General features: G+C 36.2%; 2 protein-coding genes across 4 annotated transcripts; one reads left to right on the forward strand and one right to left on the reverse strand.

Annotated features, from left to right (window-relative positions):
- Positions 1 to 1,315: 1,315 nt before the first annotated feature.
- Positions 1,316 to 5,957, reverse strand: LOC311289974 (vascular cell adhesion protein 1-like). Its single transcript, XM_084408248.1, has 5 exons — positions 5,728 to 5,957; positions 5,077 to 5,317; positions 4,647 to 4,976; positions 4,112 to 4,354; positions 1,316 to 2,493 (listed from the first exon to the last, which is right to left on the reverse strand). The coding sequence occupies exons 3-5, from the start codon at positions 4,927 to 4,929 to the stop codon at positions 2,372 to 2,374; spliced, it is 648 nt and encodes a 215-aa protein (XP_084264374.1). The 5' UTR covers positions 4,930 to 4,976; positions 5,077 to 5,317; positions 5,728 to 5,957; the 3' UTR covers positions 1,316 to 2,371.
- Positions 5,958 to 9,058: 3,101 nt separating this feature from the next.
- On the forward strand, positions 9,059 to 18,905 carry cdip1 (cell death-inducing p53 target 1). 3 transcript variants are annotated; one of them, XM_084425005.1, is made up of 6 exons: positions 9,059 to 9,220; positions 13,900 to 14,020; positions 14,842 to 15,015; positions 15,759 to 16,029; positions 17,689 to 17,840; positions 17,959 to 18,905. In XM_084425005.1, exons 2-5 carry the CDS (start codon positions 13,936 to 13,938, stop codon positions 17,798 to 17,800), a joined length of 642 nt encoding a protein of 213 aa, XP_084281131.1. In that variant the 5' UTR covers positions 9,059 to 9,220; positions 13,900 to 13,935; the 3' UTR covers positions 17,801 to 17,840; positions 17,959 to 18,905. The 3 variants fall into 3 exon arrangements, with proteins under 3 accessions (XP_084281131.1, XP_084281133.1, XP_084281132.1); XM_084425006.1 differs by having other exon boundaries at positions 9,108 to 9,220; positions 13,927 to 14,020; positions 17,959 to 18,096; XM_084425007.1 differs by having other exon boundaries at positions 9,079 to 9,220; positions 14,845 to 15,015; positions 17,689 to 18,782.
- Positions 18,906 to 20,357: the final 1,452 nt, after the last annotated feature.

The following is a 20,357-nucleotide window of genomic DNA, read 5'->3' on the forward strand; positions in this document are numbered from 1 at the left end:
GTATGACGTCATTGACACTTTAAAAGACTTTTTAAAGCAAATAAGTGACTCTAAAAAATCTAACACCCAGCTAGGGCTGGGCGATATGGCCAAAATTTCATATCCCGATATAGCTCATTTGATATCCCGATAACGATATACAGCAATGTGTAATTTCTTTGCATCTCCTTTCGAATACAATATTCAAATTACTAGACAAAAAATTATATCCTGAGAAAAGTGGATTTTGAGGGGTATACTGCCATAGACCTCCATTCATTCTGCACTCGTCCTGTGAGCGCCCTCATATGGAATCAAAGTGCATTTCGGAAGCCGGAAGTGTACTGAGAGTGAAACTTCTCGCCTGGAATGTCACATGATTATGGCACTTCTTCATGTGTTCCATATATGGACTATTATTGTGCTTATAGCGCCCTCAGGCTGTTGGTATGGATTGAAAACACATTACATCAGTATCCAGCGCTCATAATGATTACATCAACGCATTTGGGTATAAATTCAATAAATATTATTCCTGTCTATAGAAATCTGATGTAAACCTATGAGAATCTATCAATATTTCTCCAAATCTGCACAGTTTTTAGCTAAAAGCCCTGAGGGCCGTTGTTTTGTCAATGTTTTGTTTTGTAAACGTTTTTTTTTTATGAATGAAAGCGGCTGGCGCTCATAATTCATATTAAAGGTATCGACTCATTTTTTTCATTTCATAACTCCTGACACAAATTAAGAAATAACTGTCGCTATAAGTTTCTCAGAATACAATAGTGGTCAAATACTGAAACTTGAGTCTTATATCTTTATAATGATGTATAGTTTGTCAAGGTATAACATTAAATGTGATAGTAACTTTGAACTAAATAATAATAAAAAAAAAAAAACGCTTCAGTGCGCGAGCGCACTGGCAACGGTTAACAGGTTTAAACTGTTTAGAAGCAGATCTCCTATAGTGGTAATATCCCCTTCTCTCTGGGAGTTTTCCAAATTCCCTTAAAACTGCAGTTGTCAAGTCCCTCATGAAAAAGAGCAATCTGAATAAGACCATATTAAGCAACTATAGACCAATCTCAAATCTTTTTTTTTTCATAGGCAAGATCATTAATCAGCAGAACCATATGAACATATCACACCAGTCCTCGGGTCTTTACCCTGGCTCCCAGTTACATTTAGGATTGATTTTAAAGTACATAATTCCACAGTTTTCGTGTGTTTTTTCGATGCATCTAAGGCGTTTGATCGAATTAATCATACTAAGTTATTTATAAAATTGCAAGAAAGAGGGGTTTCCCCATATTTTATAAGAATATATTACATTTTTGGTATATACATCAAACCTTAAAAGTTCAATGGGGTAAGAACGTATCGGAACCGTTTTATATGACGAATGGGGTTAGGCAAGGGGGGATATTGTCACCTCTTCTTTTTAACCTGTACATGGATGGTCTTTCTGTAGAGTTAAATAATTGCAAGACTGGATGTGTAATAGGTGATGATTTGGTTATTATGTCTCCTTTATAGCGCAGGATTACAACAGCTGCTTCGAGTATGTTCAAGTTATGGTGTGCAGCATGATATTAAATTAAATTTAATGTTAAAAAGAGTGTGATCATGATTGTTAAAACCAAAGAGGACCTTAAGCAAAATTTTCCTTCTTTTTAGATGACCAAGTTTTAAATGTGGTAAATAAAGTAAAATACTTGGGTCACATCATTAGAAATGATTTAAATGATGATGATGATGTGCAGCGCCAGTGCTGTAAGTTGTATGGGCAAGCTAATATGCTGGCTCCTAAATTTTATATGTGTACAGTACAGATGATGTTAAAATAGCTCTATTTAGGGCATACTGTACTTCTCTCTATACAGCCCACTTGTGGTGTAGGTATGCTAAAGCTAAAATGAAAAAGCTCCAGGTGGCATTTAATGATGCGCTAAGAATTTTGCTTAAACTCCCAAGGTGGACAAGTTCAAGCCAAATGTTTGTATCTAATAATGCACATACTTTGCATGCTGTCTTAGAAGTGTATGTATAATTTCATATGTTGGTTGAGTGATTCAAAAAATAGTATCATAATGGTCTTAAATGATATTATATTAAGTATGGCATAAACAGCATACAGGAAAGCATTTTGTTGTCATGTGATAAGATAACTTGATACGTTTTAAACATTTATTTTTTATCTCAGACAATCTTTTTTGACACCGACACATATTCATGCATGTGACAGCACATGCTGCTATGAGCTTTTACACATTATACAGCTTTTTTTTCCAATTAACGTGTTTATTCATTGTGATCTGAATGATGTTCAATATATCATCTGTTCAATCTTAGCATTTGCATCCATTGCTGAAGAGACACATTTCATTCTGCTTTACTGACTGCGATATATTCCAGTTGATTGTTTCTTTTTCCACACATAGATAAGTAATGCGATGATTATAAGAAGCAGTGCAACAGCCGCAGCAAAACTAAGAATGTAGTATGGAGATTTGCCTAGAAAGGAAAAAGCAAAACAGGTTCAGGAAATGAATAAGTAATATAAAACTCAAAATCATTAGCACAAAATTCATGTTGTGGTTAAATAATTGAACAGTAATATATCACATAATTATAAAGTTGTTCTAAGAGCTATTGTTAATATCTAATGGAGAATATCATCATATTTTCATTGAATACAGTACTTAAGTTAAAAATAGAGCAAATATATTTAATATCCAATGTATAGAAGGCAGATACCATGGTACTAGATGCCTGTATAGCCCTAAGCTACAGCATATTTCCTACTTAGAGTATTTTTTAGACATAATTACTTATTTTTATTACAGTTTGTATTTGCGTACATTTGACAGTATCTGAAAATAATCATGGGGGATTAGTAGATTGTACCCATCAAAATTGGGTACATTAAACCTTGGGTACAATAAATCTGTATTTTCATATTTTCCATTAATTTCTTGGTCATTTTTTAATGCCAAGATCACAAGTGTGAATATAGTCAAAGCAGGGGTGGGCAACTCTGGCCCTCAAGATCCACTTTCCTGCAAAGTTTAGTTCCAACCCTAATCAAACACACATGAACAAGCTAATCAAGGTCTTCAGGAATACTAGAAAGCTATGGCAGGTTAATTTTGTCATGGCTGGAGGTAAACTCTGCAGAAAAGTGTATATATTGTGTTTGTACAATGTCTGTGTGTGTGTGTGTGTGTGTGTGTGTGTGTGTGTGTGTGTGTGTGTGTGTGTGTGTCCTCCGAGGGGGCAAGGGAGGCAACTGCCTCCTAAAGAATATTGAATGAGAAAATAATCCACAGCGCTGCCGTAATTATATTGTATAATTTAGTTTTAAATGAATATTAATTAGTTTAATTAGTTTGCTTAGTTCGGAGGAGAGTGGTAGCCTACATAATGGTACTGAAGCGCCCATTGTAGCGCGTAGTTACAGATAGCGGTAAATGAGGCTACAGCAACATTAGTTAATTGTTTTTGTCTCGCGACACGACAACTTGCTTCCCGAGCTTCAGATACAGACAATAAATGACGAGTTCAAGTCATGTCAGGAACATCATATTGCCATTGAACGCACATGAATGCCACAACAAAGTGTAAACATGAGTGCATGGGAAGCTAAGGATTTTTTTTAAACCCCTATTTTACGAGTTGGGGACATCTCAGTGACAAACGTGTCAGAATACCATAGGTGTTTAGCTGTGACATTGTCAGACTTTTTTATTTACAGCATAATAAGCTAAATGCCTGAACAAAATATAATAGCATTGTAATATAACAATATAATAGTATGTAGGCCTAACGAAAAAGTTGACAGTGGCTTCATAAATTAATTATAAACATAAAAAATCAAAACACACCTAAAGCACATTCTTTGTTCTTCATTTTCTGGAAGTAGAGTGTAAAAACCTTGCTGTGTTTTAACGACATCTTGCTCTGACGAAAGTGACCTGAACGCACCTTACTTCTAGTGGACCATCAGTAATGGCTAAGAGGCTTTATTTTTATATTAGCCTTTAAAAATACTTTTTTTTTTAATCCTGCATAGTGCACCTTTAAACTGAGTCACTCACTTAAAATGGAAAATGTTACAAAAATGCACAGTTACCTTGTATGGACACTTTTACACGTCTGGTGGTGCTGCCAACTGAATTGCTCGCAATGCAGAACAGATCCTCAGGTGTTGAATCTGTTATAGTAAGAGTTTCACTATAAACTATATCAGTTGTGCTGAGACTCCAGCTGATTGTTGGTTTTGGGTTTCCCTCGGCTTCACAAACTATCACCACTGGATATCCTCGAAACACAGACACTATGGAGGGCAGTTTGGTCTCATTGATGATCGGTTTAACTGCAGGAAGGAGTTAAAGAAAAACAGTTTAAGAGGTTTTGCATTGCATATGTGGCAACATAAATGTCTTATGTATTAACATAATGTAGATTACTACATTAATTTTAATTTAGTAGTTTTCAGCTAAATTGATCAAATTTAGAAAATTGATAAGAAAAGGTTACATGATGCATCTGATCCCTATCACCACATAACTTGACACAGTGTCACATGGTAAGTGCTAAAATCTGCTTGATTTGGACAATAGATGTTCTTAAAAGATTAATAATAGAAACTGAAGGATCTTACTTACAATATACAGCAATGTTGAGATGTTCTGATGGGGCTGTTGGAGGAGGTTGAGGTCCTTCTTCTCCCAGTTCCAGCTTTGCTTCACACCAGTACTGAGCTCCATCATCAGCTCTGTCTGGACGGATCAGGAGTTTAGATGTTTTATTGACTGGAGTCTTGATGGTGTCAGTGAAGATGGTTTGATCCACCAGAGTCTGTCCTTTGTACCAGTTGACAGTGAGACTCTGTACAGGAGCCACATTGAGAACGTCACACTGGAGCTCATACTGGTTTCTCTCCATCATTGGTCCGTTGTGATTCACAGTGCTGATGGACACACTGTCTGGAGTCTCTGTGGAGGAAGATTTACACACTGATATCTGCAGTCATGAATGTACAGTAGATATTTCTGAGAAGGAAAATATAACAATATCAATAACAGAGAAACTCACTGTAAATAGTCACTGGGAGAGTCACTACACTGTGTCTTATTATAGTTAATGTAGCAGGATGGCACTATGCCCCATTCTCTCAGTTCTGACACTCTCCATGTGGTCAGACTGTCTCTGGTCATGGGCACTGCTCCCTCAATGGCTTCCCATCCCATTCCTCTATGCTCGACAGAACCGCCGTACTTCACAATAACTCTCTGTGGGTTGAGCTGAACAGGACATTCATCATCAGCATGTGAACCTGTTAAACACATTGAGAAGGATGTGATTTAAAACTGGTGAAGATTCAGCACAGAATAGCATCACTAAAGTATTGGATTACAAGCAGACACAGAGATAACTTTCTAAGAGTCATTAAGACCTGCAAACTGAACACTGGTCCATGATAGGCCTCTAGAGTTTTGTATTTTATAGACATGGGACCAAAGCCCGTCTATTGTCATAATGCAACAAAAAAGCTTTACTAATACAGTAGAAAGACAACTTTTGGCAGGACTAGCACAAACTCAAACATGTCAACTGAACATAAATTAATTGAACACTCCCTATTCTGGTCTTAAGACCGAGACTGTCATGATCATTAACAACATATTTAATCTCATTCCAGATGCATCGGAAGAATAAAAGACAGAATTAAGATAACATACAAACCTGTGAAACTCAAAAGCTGCGAAACTGCCAAGAGATAAAGATGTCCAAAGAAATGTTGAAGCATATTGAAAAACAATTGATCAGAAAATACTGTAAATAAGACCCAACTTTATCACTGTAACTCTGACTGTAAGCCTGTATCTGAAGACCTCAAGCATGGCAATACTGATAATAAAAAAGAACTAACCCCACCCAAAAAATATTTTGAGTACAAGTTAATGGATGACTGCAAGACAGAAAGGAAACTAAATGAACTTGAATAATGTAATTTCCCATAACCAGATAACCAGAACATCTGTAGATGAGACTGATGTTGTTGGGCACATGAATTCCTTCTTTGGTTCATAATTTGCTTTCAAAGAAATGTTACATTATACAAAAACAACAAAAAAATATATTTAAAGTTTCTCTGAAAGCATTTTCCAAGGGGTCCTTGGCCTAAGATAAGACAGCAATCTCAGACAGCAGATGCAGTGAGTTTGCTTCATTCTTCTCTGAGAAAATCAATAATATCAGAAAGGCGATCAGCATATCCTCATGTGGCACTGAGGTAAGACAGATCAGACCACATCCTCAGAATGTTACCATGTCTGATTTCGAAGAAGTTAATGGTAAAATTATGGAAGAAACAGTACAGCACCTTAAAACATCAACCTGCACCCTTGACACACTCCTCACCTCCTTTTTCAAAAGTGTGTTAAACTGTTCAGAAGCAGATCTCCTAGAGGTGGTAATATCCTCACTTCTCTCTGGGAGTTTTCCAAACTCTTCCAAACTGCAGTTGTCAAGCCCCTCATGAAAAAGAGCAATCTGGATAAGACCAAATTAAGCAACTATAGACCAATCTCAAATCTTTCTTTCATAGGCAAGATCATTAATCAGCAGAACCATAAGAACACATCACACCAGTCCTCGGGTCTTTACACTGGCTCCCAGTTACATTTAGGATTGATTTTCAAGTATTATTACTGGTATATAAATCATTCAATGGCCTAGAACCTCAATACATTGCAGATATGCTCACTGAATATAAACCCAATATCACTCAGATGATCATTAGGATAACATCAACTAAAAATACCAAGGGTTCACTTCACTCTAAGCATGGCGAGTCCGCTTTTATTAGTTTTAGTTATTATCCAACTGATTACACTGTATTTTATCTCTGCATTCCCATTTTGATTAACTGAACTCAAATGACACTGATTGATAACCGGTGTTTTGTGAGGGGTATATTAGTGTCAGAACATATTAGATTGGGTTTGCATAAACCCTCATTGTGTTGCCTTTCAATTAAAAGATTTTGTTATGGGTGTGCTTGTTGTTCATTTGTCTCAAAAGTATCATAAGATTTGTTTGTCAGCGGTGCATTTAGCTGTTCATTTGTGTAGTCAAAGATTTTAATCATAAGCAAATCAGGCATACAATAATACATCAAAAGATGTTTAAAATTATTTATTTAAATAATAATAATAATAATAATAATAATAACCTGAAATAAAGCCCAATTCCAAAAGGATATATTAGTGCTTGCTTCACACTCTAGTTGAGGTGGGACGAATAATTGATAAAACAATACATTGCAATATGGTTTCTTGCAATACATTATCACTGATATCATATCAGCCCTTGCACTAATGCAGAATACAGCTTGCTTTACTGTATACCTAAACAAGCATTTCGGTTCTTGAACAGCTAAGAGTCAGTTTAATCAACTCTAGTATGTTCAGTTTATGTTTAAATCGTGCGAAAACGATTCAAAAGCATACATTTGACGTCATACACCGACCAGACTGTACAGCGCTGCTTTAAAGGGGTGGTTCACCTCTGGGAAGATGAATGTGTATTTAAAATAGGTAATTTAAGTAGAAGAAATGTGAAGAAATTTTTTAATTTGGAGCTTTCTAGACTGAGAAAAGCCAGAAAAAGTATTTTTGGCTTATGTGGATGAAAGACAACAACTCCCAGAATGCACTTGCTTCGCTGCCTTAGGAGGCCACGCCTACCGGTAAGAGTGCGCAGATGAAAACAACAAAGCTAGCCTACGTGATGAGTTTGCGAGGGATTTAGAGATCGTCCAAAATGTCCGGGATTCGGCTTTTGCGTTCTACAGTCGCCATTCATCATGTTTACTGTGGCGAGCAGGACGAGGCTGACGGCCGCGGGAGAACAGCGCGAGGCCGGTGGTGTCATTACTAAGACGCGCCGGTCTCGCATCTCTCACGGAGGAGCGGGAATTTTTCTTAGCAATGGTAAAACGCACATCAACCGATCACTTGTTTAGCGTTCATGTAAACACTACATTCAAATTCACCAATCAGAATGAATTCAGTTAGATTGAAAGGTGTGCATGTAAACAATGAATGGCGACCGCAGAAAGCAAAAGCTGAATCCCGGACATTTTGAACGATCTCGCCCGCCGGACAAGTCCGGGAAAAGGAGGATGGTTACTTACTCAGCTTTCTCCTACTATTCAGCTTTCTCCACAGAAGAACAAGATCCTGCTAGCTTAGCTTCCAAAGAAAGACGGCTGACAATGTGTACATTCTGACTGAGTGAGATCCCACCCTATATGGGCGGGCTGAAAACATGCGGAACAACGCCATCTACTGCCTGTAGTCTTTAGCCTCTGTTCAGAAAATCCTCCGATGACGCAAAATGACGATTTTTGCGTCATCGGAGGATTTTTTCCAGACAAAAAATACATAAATCTCTTGTCTCAGGCCAGGGGGATAAGAGGGTGGAAAGCATGGTAATTCGAAAATACTACAGGTTTTCTACTAATACAAAGCTTAATGCTAAATCCTGAAGTAACCCTTTAAGTCGAAAAAAAACAGTGATCAACTTGAAGTGGGCGTGACTTGAAGTGGGCGTAACCTGAAGTGGGCGTAACCTGAAGTGGGTGTAACTTGAAGGGGCGTAACTTGAAGTCTTGTAGGCTGCAGACAGATTCTATTGGAGAATTTCAGGAACCGAATATATTGTAACACCATAATCAAAGTTCAGAAATATTTGATCGCCTGACCAACGACTGACCAATCAGAATCAAGCACTCCGTTGCAAAATTATTTAAATAAAACCTCACCATTTGCAGTGTGAATTATTGACTTTCTTATGCCATAAATGCATTAAAGTGCCGCACAAGCAGCTCAGTAAAATAGAGTAAACGGGCTACTTAAAAACCCTACTACGGCGGAGGCTTAAAGCGTGCATAATAATTACGTAACGCTGACGTTGCTTAGTAACCTTGCGAGAGCGTCCACTCATGTGGCCTACTTAATATTCATAATCTAATCCTTCGCCATAGTAAGATAAATCACCAGTGGCATTCACACACAGACGCTTTATACACCTCCCATCTCCCATGTTTACGTCAAATCCTTCCCAGCAGCGGATGTTATTGGAAAACTGGAGCCACAAAGCATCAACGTTTAAGCTAGAAATCGGAAAGTTCTCAAAGCTGATATTTTGATTGACGCCGTGGATACAGAAGGTAACAGCACGTCGCCTGTATGAATATTGCTTTGTGTTTTCGTGCGCTGGCAGCGTTATGATCTGCAACCGCAGGCCTGTGCTCGCATCATTCACGAATAGCCTATCAATCGCTGAAGGATTTTAATCGCTAAGGATGTTTATCGCTCTCTCAAAGTTGTTATGATTCGCTTGAATTTCTAACAGATGGATTTTCATGTGTCGTGCTTTTATGTTAATATGACTAAATGACTGAAATATATGTTAGCTAGCCAGGCTTGCTGCTGATACTGCGATGAATGAGTATTGCATGTATGCAATAGTGCGAGTCACTCTACACTTTTGTGCTATATTTGTCAGTGAAGAGACCGGGACTTATTTTTAGACCAGAAAAAGTAACTCCCGCTTTCCTTACATTGATGACGAGGCCAGTAACTAGTGACACAAATAGCTATTTGCAACACTATATTTCTATGTTAGGGTGAATCACAGTCAAAGTTGAGTAATAGTGAAGACATGAAGGGTTAGGGCAGTGTTATGTAATCATTGCCAGCGCCGATGGACGCAGGTTGGATAATCGCTGATCTCTGTTCCAGAAAACACCAGAACAAACACACCAACTCATGTGCTGCTCGCTCAGTTCAGCACGTTTAAAAGTTAAAAAGCTGTCGCTAATCGTCTTAATATTATAATTGGTAAAATTATAATTAAATTAAAATGATAAAGAACACAATAAAGTGAAGGCAAGACCCTCCTCCTCCCCCTCCTCCTACTCTATTAGTTAATTAAAAATTAACTAATAGATATCACCATACTTCTCCAGTTGCTTGTTTCCATAAATCAGAAAATACTGTCAACAGCCTGAAAAAAAAAACATTTTCATAATTTTTGTTTAAGGATTAAAATGTATAAAATCAGGCAAATTATTTATGAACAAACCACTCTGTAATAAAAAACAAAAACAAAAAAACTCAGAATATATATAGGGATAAAACTGTAAAGTTTTGGTGTATGTAAGTGCTACTAAATTGGAGATTTTTTACTCATTTTGAGAAAACGGCCTTTAATGAACTGTAATGGAAATCTACAGGCGCAAATAAAAATGTGCCATGAAAGATAGCCTTCACTTCAGAGTGTATTTTGGATATTTTCTTTCCACTAGTCTGAAATAACACTTTATAAAAAGCCCAAAATCTATGCTATGCCAAGTGTGTGTTTCAAACACATAAAAAGTTGTAAGAATTCTTGAATTATCCCATTTTTATACAAAACGAATGGTTTCCCAGATAACAGGGAATGTTCTCAGAACTTTGGCTAAAATTCTGGCAACTTTTTTCCTTGTAACGTTACTAGAATGCTTGTTAAAAGTTATCTAGTCTATAATTTTAAAGACATTAAAAACTAAAAAGTTATCTTTAGTTATTTACCCTATAGCCTACATCGTTCATGGAACTTTTTTTTTCTGAAACGCTTTAGTAAAAAAAAAAACAATAATGTTTCAGAATATTCAGAGAACATTCAAAAGTAACATTCCCAGAATTGTTTGCAAAATTACTAAATTCCCTTAATGTTGATACAACCAAGAAAAAACGTTCAGAAAACATTCAAAATAACATTTTCATAACTCAATGGGAACATTAGCAAAACGTTCTTAGTAGCCTACATATTAGTACATACAGGACCAACACTGGCCTATCCACCTTTTTCCTGCACCCTGTGACTTGAATTATGAATTATAGGAGTATAACTTTGCCTATGTTAACTTGTAAACAATCAGCGAAAGGTTCACCCTGTGAACGCAATAATGAACATTTTCAAAATACAATAAGAAGACATTATTCCTTCACCCATTGATCATTAAGATTTATAAAGAAATTTAAAAGTATAAAAGCATTAACAAATGACTTCAACAGACCATGAATTCCCCAAAAGCTCGATTATTTCTGCAGCGTTGCTTTAATAAATTTTTTTTAATTAACTGGAACATTGATGACAGGCTAATATTTCCAAGTGATTTCCATCATTTTTGACAGACGATAAATATTGTATTTACCCGTTTTAGAAACATTCCAGTAAACACTGCTAATACAGATTAGAAGTGAAAAGGGCAGACAATTACATTTTAAACATCGGTGTGAAAACAAACCTGGAAAGAGACGTGAGGATTTGGGGAGAAAAACAAGATATTCTTAGTACAGTTCTGCAGTGAATTATTCATTGGATATATCGTAAATTAAATCGGAAGAACAGACCACAAACACGCAGTAGCCTATATGTTGTCTTTTTTAAACTACAGCTCAATAATAAGGGGGGAAACAAAGAAAATAATCAGAAGGAAAAGAATGCAATGACTGAAAAGAGATCTCGTCACATTAAAATACCAAGCATTACGTTATTAACATGAAGGAAATTACAGCTCATTCGGGCAAACTGACAGATCAGGATTATTTGTAGCTCAACCTTATGATTTGAAATGATTTGTTTTTCGCTTCTTTTAAGTGAAACTTCCCCAAACCGGAAGTCCCTCTCATAATTTAGGCTTGTTAGGAAAAAGGTGGAAAGGTAGCATTATTAAATGCTCTAGGCTATATGAAATGAAAGTGTAAACTGATGTTCACTGTGGATTAAACATTCAATGTTAATGTTTTTAATCAACACGATGTTTTGCTGTATATCTATAGTTTTGTATCAGATCTTTTTTGAATGTTCTAATTACACGGCGGCAATGCATCATAAATGTTGCCATAATTTGTGGTTATACGGAGAAGCTTTCTGTGTAATTCATTTCCATTAGGCTATTCTGAGTAAAACAGGATGTGAACTGGGCAACGAGTTACTCTGACTACATAAGCTAATGGACATTAGGCTCACGCAATATTTATACGCTCCACATATAGTAGTGGTCACATGCTTTATTTGTGCATTTCCTGCTTCATCCCTATTGGCTGGTGGTAATCATTCCTAGAAAGTGCAAATGAGATAATGTGTAGTCATATCACCAGTCATGAAGAGGACACACCTATGACTAGCCATTTTAATGGTTAATTATGTTATGTCAACTTTACCTGATTATAAGTATTTGATGAGAACCATAATAATGCCACATATATGCAGTTAGGCCACTTATAACTAAGGAATAATGATTGAAGTTGACATACAAAGTTTTATAGTCTTAGTTATAATGTCGGTTTGGTTTTCAAATGAGGTGCGGTTTTTCCCATGATTTTGTTTTTCATTTGCATTTATTTCCCTTAAACTTTGACAATTTTCATTTGTTTATATTTCACACAAAGGACACGATGTTTGATATCTGGTTAGTCTTGACCCACATATCTGAGGTTCTAAGAATACTGTGCCACTGTTTCTACTGTAAATATTATTACTTTAACTTCTTAAAGGCCAAAACTGTCTACCTAAGCCAAGAGATTGTGCATATTCCATAACATTGCGCTGCATATACTATATATATGTGTATATATATATATGTATATGTATATGTATATATGTATATGTATATATGCATATGCATATATATGTATAAATATATGAGGATTATACTATATATTATTCAAACGTTTCGGGTTGGTAATAAAAAATAAAAAAAAAATTCAAAGAAGTCTCTTACGCCTTTTTGAATATATTTTAAAATGTAATTTATTCCTGTGATGTCAAAGCTGAATTTTCAGCATCATTAAGTCTTCAGTGTCACATGATCCTGATGATTTGCTGCTCAAGCAACATTTCTTATTATTATCAGTGAATATTTTTGTGGAAACCATTTATTTATTTTTTTTTTTTTTTTTTTTATGATGAATAGAAAGTTCAAAAGAACAGCATGTATTTGAAATGGAAATATTTTTGTTATATTCTAAATGTCTTCACTGTCATAATTGATTAATTTAATACATCCTTGCTGAATAAAAGTATTAATTTCTTTAAAAATCTTACTGACCCTAAACTTTTGAACAGTAGTGTTGATTATTGATGAATCCAAACATATTGTGTTTATTTAATAAGGCTAAATAAAGTGATCGGGTTGATTGTCACAAGCTTCAAATCAGAAATGATCTGCACAAATATACAGAGTTTCCGGTTGTTTGCGCACACTAGTCATCCTCTTACAGTTTCTTTGTTTTAAAAAGCAGACTTAATATTTATTTATTTTGGGTCCTAATTCAGAGAGGACGAGCACATGAAGCTTTGTGCCGTGCTGCTTATATTTTGGTCTGGTGGGACGTTGACTTGCACCACTTCACAGAAGTGGAAGGAGTGGATGGAGAGTTTAGTAAAGGGGTGTCCAAACTCGCTCCTGGAGCGCCTCTATCCTGCAGAGTTTAGCGCCGGCTTTCCTCAACACACCTGCCTGGAAGTTTCTAGTATGCCGTTGCCTAGTAAGACCTGGATTAGCTGGATCAGGTATTGGGGTGGGAGCTAAACTCTTCAGGACAGTGGCTCTCCAGAAGCAGGATTGGAAACCCCTTTATTAGTCTAAAGTGCGAAGAAAATCTTTGTCCATAAGGTTAGATATTTCAAGCTTATGTATGTTGTTTTTATTTGTGGGCTCGTGGGAGTGTTGAAGCAGTGAGCATCTGCAAACGAATAATTGGATGTGAAATGCCTCAGCAACAGTAGTCCGGGATGCCGGGATCACATTACACTGTGTGCTTGCTGAACCATGTGGCCTGTCTGTGTTCACTTTAGAAACTCCCTTATCTGGCCTCCTTCCAGGGAACCAACATGTCCAGTGACCCCCCTCCTCCTTACCCAGGGGGCCCCAATGCCCCACTTCTTGAGGAAAAAAATGGACAACCTCCAGTTTCTGGTAAATACCTAGATATTTGTCTCTTCTCTTTAGACATTTGAAATGAACTTCTACCTTTTAAACCTGCTTTTAATAGGTAAATGCAATGGTTTGAAGAAACGCTCGCACCATCATTAGCTGCAGAATGTCAAAAAAGTGTTCTAGAAAACCATGGAAACTTGAATGGAAACACTTTCCTCAGCCTTTTAATGGGCCACTAGAATTGTATGAAATTAGATTTCTTTTGTTTCACTTAATAATAGCAACATATGTTCAATGATGAAATAATAAAAACAATAATAACTATAATTATTCATATCAATTTGGCGTGAGCAGAAAAGGCTATTCATATGAATATATTAGCTAATTCTGTAAACCACACTGCTGTCTGTGTATAAACATTTACTTTGATTTACAGTGGAATCATAAAGTCTGACACCACAGGATTCTGCAATAGATCACTAATACATTTTGTAACCATTTATACGCATTTAAACTTTAAACTCATCAGGTTTGATACAAACTTGTGGAGATCACGCAGCTCGAGTGCAAAATGAAAACGGGTTTTTTTTGGTTTGTTCCACATTTGCTTCAGATTAACTTTTCACTCAAATTGGCCGATATATTAATTTGTAAGGTAGAATGTTGTAATGAATAAAAAAAATAATAATACTATTATTAATTTATGCAAATTAACACAGTCATTTCACTTGTGGTCTCATATGTTTGGACACCACTGCATGTTTATAATTAATGATGAGAGGAGCAAGTCTAGCAGGTGGGATACAGGAATTCTGTAATTAAAAAAAATAAATAAATTGACATAAAGCTGTTTCCCTCAGCAGCCTCTGCTCCAGTAATGACAGGACCTCCACAAGGACAGCCGCTGCCTCCAGAATACGGGCCTCCACCTTATGAAGCCACACCTGGCTTTGTTCCTCCGCATGTCCCAGGCGAAGGTCCCAAGCCTATGTCTATGCCTATGCATATGCATATGCCCATGCCTCATCCTCACGGTGGGTGTGCCAACCAAACTCACACACTAATGCATCAGCAGCCATTCACGGATCATTAGCATTTCAGAGTGAAGAGCTAGCAGTAATGTTAAATCAAAATGATGTGATGCGACAAGTTACGTCGAGCAACAAGTGATTTTTCTGTTCACAACGAAACTAGATAAAGAGATGTGAGAGGGCTTTGAGCACGATTACACAAAACATTGCTACAGTGTAATAATACATTTAAGTACTGAGTAATATTAACTAACTACCTGGTTCAGGGTTAGTTGCATGTAATAATATGTAACTTACAGTTATTATTATAGTAACTATACTGTATGTAACGTCGTGTAATAAGGACACTGTAAAATAAAATGTTTCCAAAATCTTTCAGCAAAATGTAAAACTGCCTCTGAATTGACACTGTTTTCGGTTACTGTTGTAGGTATTGCTGCCTTTCTAAAATCTTGTTTATAGTTAAAGCAGTAATTAAAAGGGTTAGTTGCTTAGTTCATCCAGAAAAATGAGATTTAAAAAAATATATATAGCTATATTTTAACGATATTTTAAGTGTCAAACAAGCAACGGCCATTCAATGGCATTATATGGGCTCACAAAGATGGATTATTTCCCTACAAATGTTTGTTTGTTTATCTGAAGAAAGAAACAGTCATATGCAATCGGGGATGGGATGATGGCGAGTAAATGATAAGATAATTTTTGTGTGAACTAACTTTAACCTCAAAATTGATGTGCTGCAGGTGGTTACTACGCTCCCCCTGGACACTTTCCTCATCCGATAGTGGAGCACTATGGTCCGGGGCCCAGTCACTTTGGTCCAGGTCACACAGCCACAGTTCTCTCCCCTCCTGGTACCACCACCACCACCGTGACTGTTCTACAGGGGGAGATGTTTCAGTCGACTCCAGTGCAGACGGTTTGTCCACACTGCCAACAACCCATCACCACCCGCATCAGCCACGACATCGGCCTCATGAATACTCTAATCTGCATGTTCTGCTTCTTTGTCGGGTAAGTGACGAACTGAACGGCACAATATATGATATTGATATGTTTTCTTTTTCTGCATGTTGGTTGGCCTACATGTCTTTGAGTTGGCGGACATACAATTTTATAAGAAATAATAATAAAAGCATATGCTAAACTGCTAAATAAGGTTTTCTTAAAGGGATACTCCACTTTTTTTTGGAAATAGGCTCATTTTACAACTCCTCCAGAGTTAAACAGTTGAGTTTTACCGTTTTCGAATCCATTCAGCCGAACTCCGGGTCTGGCGGTACCACTTTTAGCATAGCTTAGCATAGATCATTGATTCGGACAAGACCATTAGCATCTCTCTCAAAAAAATGACCAAAGAGTTTCGATATTTTTCCTATTTAAAACTTGACTCTTCTGTAGTTACATCGTGTACTAAGACTGACGGAAAATGTAAAGTTGCAATTTTCTAGGCTGATATGGCTAGGAACTATACTCTCATTCCTGCGTAATAATCAAGAAACTTTGCTGCCGTACCATGAGTGCAGCAGGCGTAATGATATGACACAGCGCCTGAAATAGGTCTAATAGGTTAGACAAACTTAGTCCCGGTCACGTTGGAAGTTACAGAGCTGGGGACTATTTTCAAGCGCTGCGTCATATCATTAAATCGCAGAAAATCGCAACTTTTCATTTTCCGTCGGTCTTAGTACACGATGTAACTACAGAAGAGTCAAGTTTTAAATAGGAAAAATATCGAAACTCTTTGGTCATTTTTTTGAGAGAGATGCTAATGGTCTTGTCCGATTCAATGATCTATGCTAAGCTATGCTAAAAGTGGTACCGCCAGACCCGGAGATCGGCTGAATGGATTCGAAAACGGTAAAACTCAACTGTTTAACTCTGGGGGAGTTGTAAAATGAGCCTATTTCCAAAAAAAAGTGGAGTATCCCTTTAAGATAAAGAGGCTTTTTTTCTTCATTATAATTTCAGGACAGTTGTATCACGCTCACTATTTTTGACTTTATGCTCATACAAAACTACACCACTGTTTAAAAGTTTGGGGATTTTTAATGTTTTTGAAAGAAGTCTCTTGTTCACCAAGACTGCATTTGTTTGATCAAAAGTTCAGTAAAAACAGAAATAAGTGACATTATTACAATTCAAAATAACTGTTTTCTATTGTTATATATATTTTAAAATGTCATTTATTCCTGTGATCAAAGCTGAATTTTCAGCATCATTACTCCAGTCTTCAGTGTCACATGATCCTTCAGAAATCATTGTAATATGATCTGATTTGATTCTCAAGAAACATTTCGTATCGTTATTATCAATATTGAAAACGTGCTGCTTAATATTTTTGTGGAAACAAAAGAACAGCATTTATTTGAAATATAAATCTTTTGTGACATTATGAATCTCTCTTTTGAGCATTTCAATGCGTCTGTCGAATAAAAGTATTCATTTCTTTTTCAAAAAATCTTTCTGACCCCAAACTTTTAAATAGTAGTGTAAATGAATTTTAATACAGAAATTAAAAACGTGCACCATACAAGAGGTGCATTCAGGCCATGCATGCATGAATTGGATTTTTTATGTAGTTTTGCATAAATGAATACACAATGAGCCCTGAATGATGAACCGTACAGTACGCTCTTGAGATCCCTCATGGCTTTTGTCTTTGTTTTACAGTTGTGATCTAGGTTGCTGCTTGATCCCCTGTATGATTGACGACCTCAAGGATGTGACACACACTTGCCCCAACTGCAAGGGCTATATTTACACATTCAAGCGCATATGCTAACAGTCTATCCCATTAAAGAGCGTGCTGTGACCTCATTCTGGTGGGTGTTGACGACTCACTTTCATTTCCGTCTGCTCTGTGATCGCCCCAGCTGACAGCTCGTATTTCTAGCCATTTCTCGCTTTATGTAACTATTGATTCTCACATTTAATTTACAGGCACTTGATGTAGTTACTGACACCTCTTAAATGAAGCAGAGGACATGAAGGATCGGTACGTTTTAATATGCACAATGGTCATTGTTTCATCAATTTTTTTTTTTTTTTTTTTTAGCAGTAAAGCAAAGTGTAAACGTGTAGAAAATATGTGAAAACAGTAACCTTAAGCTCATTTGTGAATCTTACCGAGTAGCGAAACCAACTGAATTTCACTACAGGGTCAGTATTGTTGGAATGTAGGATTATTATTTTATGCATTATTGTTTTATTTTAACATATTAAAATGAAAGTCTTTAATGGCTGGGTCTGGGACCGTTTAACGTTGTGCTGGAGTAACATTGTTGCTTTTACATGTGAAAAATGCATCTATATTTGGCATTTTATGCAAATGTTATGGAAATTTCACTTTTGTCATGTTTTCAATTTCTTATGTTTGTCGAAAAGACTCATTTGATTTGATATGCTTATATATGAAACATGCATTGTTGTGTAGACGTGACATTTTAGTTGAAAGGTTTCTATTGATAAGGAATATGTATGTCCATCTAAATCTCCTTTTAGTAATTCTAAAGCTCATGGTGTTTTAATATGCCGTGCAGTTCATGTTAGGGTCATATTTGTGGAATTCAACCAATATACATTTAACATGTTTTTGAACTGTGAATCAGAACTATAGCCATGGTGCTTTTCAAACCACTATACTAGCTGTTCTGTGTTGTCAATAAGCTGTTTGAGCCTTCTCTAAACTATCATCGGTTATCCAGGTCAGTCATTAATAAAGTAGGTCTGTTTGCTGATATTAAGATCAGTGTAGAATCATCTCTAATCACGCATTTATTTGAACATTTATTCTAGCCAGAACTGCTGAACAACATGTTTAGAAGTGGCTGCTGCGTTATTTTTTCATTTCTACTTAACGTGGTGAAGTTGTCGTCATCTTCTTCTTCAAAAAGGGAAGAAATCTCTTGTAAAGGCTGTTCAAAGCTGCTTTGCTGTTGGAGTTCACCAGCATGATGAAATGCGCTGCATGGCATCACTGTAATCTTGCATAGCGCTCTATTGGGCCATATGTCCCCTCAGTGTGTCAAGCTGGGCTTGTTGCTGCACTGGGCTTCATAACTCAAAGCAGATTAACCGTTCACTTATTAATACTGTGTGTAACCGGCCACAAGGACTTAAATGATGATTGTCCTGATTTTTCCTTTTTGTGGTCAGATTGTGATTTCTGTGGAATCATCCAAAGAGATTGTTTCCGTTATTTGGTCGTTTCGGAATAGATGTTTGTTCTGGTTGTGAAATTGTAATCTTTCAAAAACCATTTTGCTCTGTCTGACAATGTGATTTATTGCTGAAATGGTACAGAAAACAAAAGTTACAACATCCACAGTGCTCAAGAATTATATATATATATATATATATATATATATATACAGTGCAATGCATAAGTGAATACACCCATGCTAAAGTTGACTAAAAAGAGGAATAAAAAATCATATTTTGGAAATTGAACTTAATGCCTTAATTTAAAAAATTAGGAAAAATCCAACCTTTAAGGACACCAATTTTCTTTGTGAATGAATAATGTATCGTAAATAAATAAATGTTCTTCCTTAAAATACAGGGTGCATAAGTGAGTACACCCCTATGTTAAATTCCCATAGAGGCAGGCAGATTTTTATTTTTAAGTAATTTTTTTTTTTTTTAATTTAGGATACTATGCATCCTGATAAAGTTCCCTTGGCCTTTGGAATTAAAATAGCCCCACATCATCACATAGCCTTCACCATACCTAGAGATTGGCATGGTTTTATTTCAGTTAGCCTAAAAGCTAGTTTGATTTGCATTGAGAGATGATCTTATGGAAAGTACCCCATGCCAATCTCTAGGTATGGTGAAGGCTATGTGATGATGTGGGGCTATTTTAATTCCAAAGGCCAAGGGAACTTTATCAGGATGCATAGTATCCTAAATAAAAAAAAAAAAAAATACTTAAAAATAAAAATCTGCCTGCCTCTATGGGAATTTAACATAGGGGTGTACTCACTTATGCACCATGTATTTTAAGGAAGAACATTTATTTATTTACGATACATTATTCATTCACAAAGAAAATTGGTGTCCTTAAAGGTTGGATTTTTCCTAATTTTTTAAATGAAGGCATTAAGTTCAATTTCCAAAATATGATTTTTTATTCCTCTTTTTAGTCAACTTTAGCATGGGTGTATTCACTTATGCATTGCACTGTATATATATATAAGCACTGTATTATTAATTACTGCATTATTATTAAGGTTGATCGTCCTATTTTTTTTTTTTTTTTTTTTTTGTGGTCAGACTTGTAATTTCTCAGGAACCATCTAAAGAGGTTGTTTCCTTTATTTGATCATTTCTGAATAGCT

The sequence above is a fragment of the Rutilus rutilus genome (assembly GCF_951802725.1).
Source record: "Rutilus rutilus genome assembly, chromosome: 1".
NCBI lineage: Eukaryota > Metazoa > Chordata > Actinopteri > Cypriniformes > Leuciscidae > Rutilus > Rutilus rutilus.